This window comes from Bombyx mori, chromosome 17 (genome assembly GCF_030269925.1).
Source record: "Bombyx mori chromosome 17, ASM3026992v2".
Taxonomy (NCBI): Eukaryota; Metazoa; Arthropoda; class Insecta; order Lepidoptera; family Bombycidae; genus Bombyx; species Bombyx mori.
This window is the reverse complement of record NC_085123.1, coordinates 4,706,676-4,712,174: the sequence shown is the minus strand read 5'-3', so window position 1 is coordinate 4,712,174 and position 5,499 is coordinate 4,706,676. Positions and strand designations below refer to the sequence as shown.

Sequence of the window (5,499 nt, the reverse complement as noted above, 5' to 3'; positions counted from 1 at the left end):
GACTTGTCATCTACACTAGAGTCTTCATTGTATCGTTTGATGGTACGATAAACGAATCTTTTGGTTATATTCAAATATTTCAGTATGTTAAAAATTTGAATTGGCGCGTAGCCGCAACGATGCAACGCAATAACTGCAACACGGTCTTCTTTAAGCGTCCACTCCATATTTAAAAATGAGTAAAATTCTAAAAGTATACATGTTTATTTTCATGAACAATTCGAAATTCGAATTCAATAAACTTTTTTGTGGCCAGCATTCTAAAAGAAAAGTTTTTACTGTGTGACAATACTTATGACCTGACTAGGTAATGTATCAAAACATTTCGTTTTAGTTACATTTAGACTTTAAATTAACCACAAAGCCACAGAAATTCAACAATCCATTTTGAATTTCGATTTCACTAACTTAGAGGAAACGGATCAAAAGCTCAAACCGTTTAAATTAAGCCAACGTTACAAATAGGCATCAATACTTTCAAGTCACATTTGAGGGGTAAAGACATCAATCGCCGTCTTATTTGATATCTGTTGGCCGCTCGTGAAATTTGTTACCCGTTCAGATAAGGTGGCCAGTAATGAAGCCAGTTCAACCGGAAAAGCTTGTGATAAGGTAAGGCCCGTTTACGAAACGTCGTGCAGTTTTGTAAACTGTATCGCGCGTGTATTGACACTGTCACGTTGCATAAGTCTTGCTGGTGCATTTTGTCAGGCTCGCGATATGCGTTTAGTTCTACACATTCTAATAAAATTTACATAGGCTATCATCGACTTTGAAACGGTGTAAGTGCATTCTATCCTCTTTTGTGCGTTTTAAGGTGGACTTCATGTATAAGACATTCTATACCAGTCAATCACAGGGGCGCCACTATGGGAGCTGGAGGCCGAGTCGCTCGCTACCGATTATATCGGTGGCGTAACGAACTTCGTGCTCTAGGCGTGGCGCGTGTCCTCAAAAGTGAACTGCGGGCGCAGAAGGCCCATTCTTGGCGGTCCGTGTTCGAGTTGTGGTCGAGGCGGCTGGCCAACCCGATGTGGGATTTATGGACCGTAGCGGCGGTTTATCCGGTCTTTGATGACTGGGTAAATCGTGGTGGAAGGCGCCTAGCCTTTCGTCTGGTGCAGGTGCTGACCGAGCATGGGTGCTTCGAGAAGTACCTACACCGGAAAGGAGCTGAGCTGACGACGAGGTGCCACCGTTGTGGACACGACCTGGACGGGCGGAGCATACGCTTTCTGTCTGTCCCGCTTGGGAGATGCAGCGCCGTGTCCTGGTCGCAAGGATAGGATTGGACCTGTCAGTGGCTGACGTCGTGGCGTTGATGCTTGGCAGTGACGAGTACTGGAGGGCTAACCTCGACTTTTGCGAGTGCACGAACTCGCGGAAAGAGGCGGTTGGGCGAGTGAGGCAAAGCTCTCCTAACTACGCAGAAATCCGCCGCCATCGAGCAGGGTGTCGGGACTGGGTCCTGGGCTGGCCGCCTAAGAGCTTAGGGCTTCACCCGCTTTGTACGGAGAAGGACCCAGGCGTGGGACGGCGTGCACGCTCGCCCGTAACAGGAAGCCGAGTAATGGTAGGTTGCGTTTCCCCGAGTGCTCCGGGAAAAGGTGCAGCGTGGCGCCATTAATCGGGCTTCCGGCCTGTCGACTGAGGGAACCGATGATCGTGTCGCTGGTGGCCACCAGTACGGCGTTTGGGGGACGGCGGGATGGATGCAATATGCTTTGCGTCGTCCCTGTTCCGCCGTCTCATTGGCCCAGACTGGGCTCCGACCCGGTCCGAGGTCAGGTGCTGGTTGTGGACGGCAGGAGTTTTTGGTGAGGTTCAACTCCCACACACATATTCTCCTGTAAAAAAACAAAACAAGTTAACCACAAAGGTGATAGAGAGATAGAGAAAAATAAAAAACAAACATATTAATTAAATAAACAAATATGTACATTTATTATTAACCAAATACGTTTGTTATATTATTATAACGCCATTCATTAAAATCATAATAATAATAATTTACGACATTGGTGTTGTTTATATTTTACTTAAATTCGAGAGGGAGTTTGTTTGCTACACGCTTTCACACATCTTAGCTACGCAACCAACGGATCATTGCCGCCGGAAATTACATACCCGATCCTGTGGATTGAATGGTAAACAGTCGACGTCACTCTAAACACGTCATTACGGATCCTCCCGATCCATTCACGGTGTTTTTAGGTACCTCAAGCACCGGTCACCGTCCTCGCGGAATCCGTCGCTTGCGACAAAGGGCTTGACGAGTAAATTAACCCATAGACACAGCCCACTGAGTTTCTCGCCGGATTTTCTCAGTGGGTCGCGATTCCGACCAGATGGTAGAAATCTGCGAAGCGCTGATCTTGCCAGGGCCAGTGTTAGCGACACTTCCGGTTTGAGCCCCGAGAGCTCACCTACACGCTAGGGTATACCTGAAATAGCCTCTGAACACTATCAGTATAGGTAAGGCAAAAAAAAAACGATCATTATGATATATTGCGTATACATTAGCAGGGTTACAGAAAAGGATATAGAGTACCTTTCAACCAGAAAAAAAGTATTATACTAATCCTTAGGTATCAATATTTTTTCTACAGTAACGCGAAAAAAGGCGCGGGTAAAAGACGGTAATTTATATTTGAAACTGTCATCTTCAGTGACAGATCTGTAAATTAAACGATTTTTGGCATATAAAAACGCATTTCATTTATATGTAGGTATATAAAGTTTAATTTAGACTACGTAAGAGCTTAGCGGATACTCGTATCTTTTTTTTAATTAAAAAAGGTTCGTTTGTCTAATATATATTATGGAAATAATGTGCGTTATCGGTAATGATTTACGTTCTGAGACGTGGTGCTTCATGAAAAATCTATTGAAGAAGATTAGTGTCGTGCAGCGAGCTATAGAGAGGGCTATGCTAGGTATTTCTCAACAAGATCAAATCAGAAACGAGAAAATCCGTAGAAGAACTAAAGTTGCTGACATAGGCCGTAGGATTAGCAAGCTGAAGTGCCAGTGGGCAGGTCACATAGCGCGAAGATCGGACGGCTTATGAGGCATAATGATCCTCGAGTGGAGACCACGTAGTGGCAAGCGCAGTGTGGGACACCCAAATGGACCGACAACTTAATGTAATTCGCTGAGTGTAGGTGGCAACGGATCGGCGGCACTGGACATAATTTGCAGAGGCATATGTTCAGCAATGGACAGTGGACAGTCGAGATGATGATGATATTTTGAACTAATAGGTACCATTGCCATCATCATGGTTCCAAGTCGGCTTCGGCAGCGGCGACCAAAATTTTCTGTTCAATAATTCAACATTCATTCGCAAACTCAGCGGCTGTGCAAATGGGTTCGGTACTTAATTTACGAACCCGTTTGCGCTTCCTCCTACACTTGTTTACGAATGTCTCACGAATTTCTCCTCCTTTTTAATTCGTCAATAGAACTTTGAAGAGAAAAAGAGTTTTGAATTCTTTCCCAGACATCATTAACAGCCATGCTGTTTTTATGGGATTTCTTTTGATGAAGATACGCTACACAGTAGACGTCACGATCTATGAAAATAGCGAAACGTCCGTTGCCTTCGCAATCGTGGGCGCAACTGGTCACACGAATGTGTGGGAGACTACACGAAGGATCGCGGTTCGCGCGCTTTGATGTCTGTTAAAAAACCGACACAGCTTGGTAAACCACGAATGCAGTGAAAACTTTGCATAATCATTTGCAAATGTCGTCCTACACTTACGGGTTTGCGTATTCGTGCGAATGTGAGTGACCGGTGTAAGAACACCACCCACAAAGTTGTAAAAAATGGTGGAAGGCGGTCTATTTTTCAGTTTATTTCGTCTGTCGCCCAGTTCGTCTGAAGTCATTGTGGCCTAAAGGATAAGACGTCCGGTGCATTCGTATGTAGCGATGCACCGGTGTTCGAATCCCGCAGGCGGGTACCAATTTTTCTAATGAAATACGTACTCAACAAATGTTCACGATTGACTTCCACAGTGAAGGAATAACATCGTGTAATAAAAATCAAACCCGCAAAATTATAATTTGCGTTATCACTGGTGGTAGGACCTCTTGGGACCCCGCACGGGTAGGTACCACCATTCCGCCTATTTCAGCCGTGAAGCAGTAGTGCGTTTCAGTTTAAAGGGTAGGGCAGCTGTTGTAACTATACTGAGATGTTAGAACTTATATCTCGAGGTGGGTGGCGCATTTACGTTGTAGATGTCTATGGGCTCCAGTGACCACTTAACACCAGGTGGGTTGTGAGCTCGTCCATCCATCTAAGCAATAAAAAAAAAAGTTCACGCCTCCTATCTTTTTCTAAGACATACACGCCCTGCTGCACCAAGCGTCTCCACTCCAAGCGATTCTGCACTTGGGGCTCTCAACAAGAGGGGTCACCATTACCATACCACATATTCCGCCTATTTCTGCCGCGAAACAGTCCAGTTTGAAATAAAGTACATTCGGGATATTGATTTTATATTATAAATATGTCAGTGGATAGTAAACATACACTTAATAATGATTAGTAGTAGTTACTAAAACTATTTGGGCCATCAACTCTGCCCTTCTAGTGCAAATTACTACGGATTCATGCAAGTAAACACATCCATTACAAAAATTGACAACAAATACTCTTAGTAATCGAAACCTTTGCTCCACTATTCACGTAACTCTGTAAAATGAATACGGGATGTAAATATTCAAGCCAAATAAACCAACTAAACAATGTAACGGAACCTAATTTTTTTAATGAATCCAAAACACGATTGTGTAAGCAGAAATTAATATCCGCTCGCACTACGTGAAATGCTTTTTTAATTTACCAGAGCGGTATGGAAGCTTCCGCTGTTGATGAGCTTATAAAGCACTTTAAATTAAAAATTATAACAGTTATGCTATTTCCAATCAAGGTTGTCGATGTTTTTTCGTATGTAGGTCACGTTGGCGTGATCAATTTAATTACTTCGCAATATACTGGAGTGTGATTCAGCGATGTACGGAGATGATTTTGAGCTAATGTTGAGCATAGCTATTTCGCTGTGTTTCCCGCTACATTCAAATTGGTGGATAGCGGGAATTATGTAAATTAATTGTGATGACGCCTATACACAACCGCGGCCAAACGGGTCCGTGGCCGGTGTACTTATATCGAATTATGCGACTATAGGTTATTCTCATATAATTTCCTATATCTTCTTACCGATTTATCTACAAAAAGTTTATTGATCGAAGACAAAAAGCCACATAAATACGTATTCGTAAACAACTGTTATATTGAAGGAATAAGATCGCGTAATAAACATTATAAATCGGCAAAATGACAGAATGTAATTACTAGAGCGAACGTATTACATGTCCACGTAGGCGAGTACTTCTTTCTCGTCTGTTATAAAATATAGGGTGTTTCAGAATGTTTTTTTCGTTTTTGAATTGACTACTCGATACTGCCATATGATCCAGACTTTT

At 43.2% G+C, this 5,499-nt stretch overlaps 1 protein-coding gene across 1 annotated transcript; it reads left to right on the top strand.

Moving 5' to 3' along the window:
* The first annotated feature begins 869 nt into the window (after window positions 1–869).
* LOC134200509 (uncharacterized) lies at window positions 870–1,286 on the top strand. The gene has a single exon (XM_062673503.1). It carries the CDS (start codon window positions 870–872, stop codon window positions 1,284–1,286), a length of 417 nt encoding a protein of 138 aa, XP_062529487.1.
* Window positions 1,287–5,499: the final 4,213 nt, after the last annotated feature.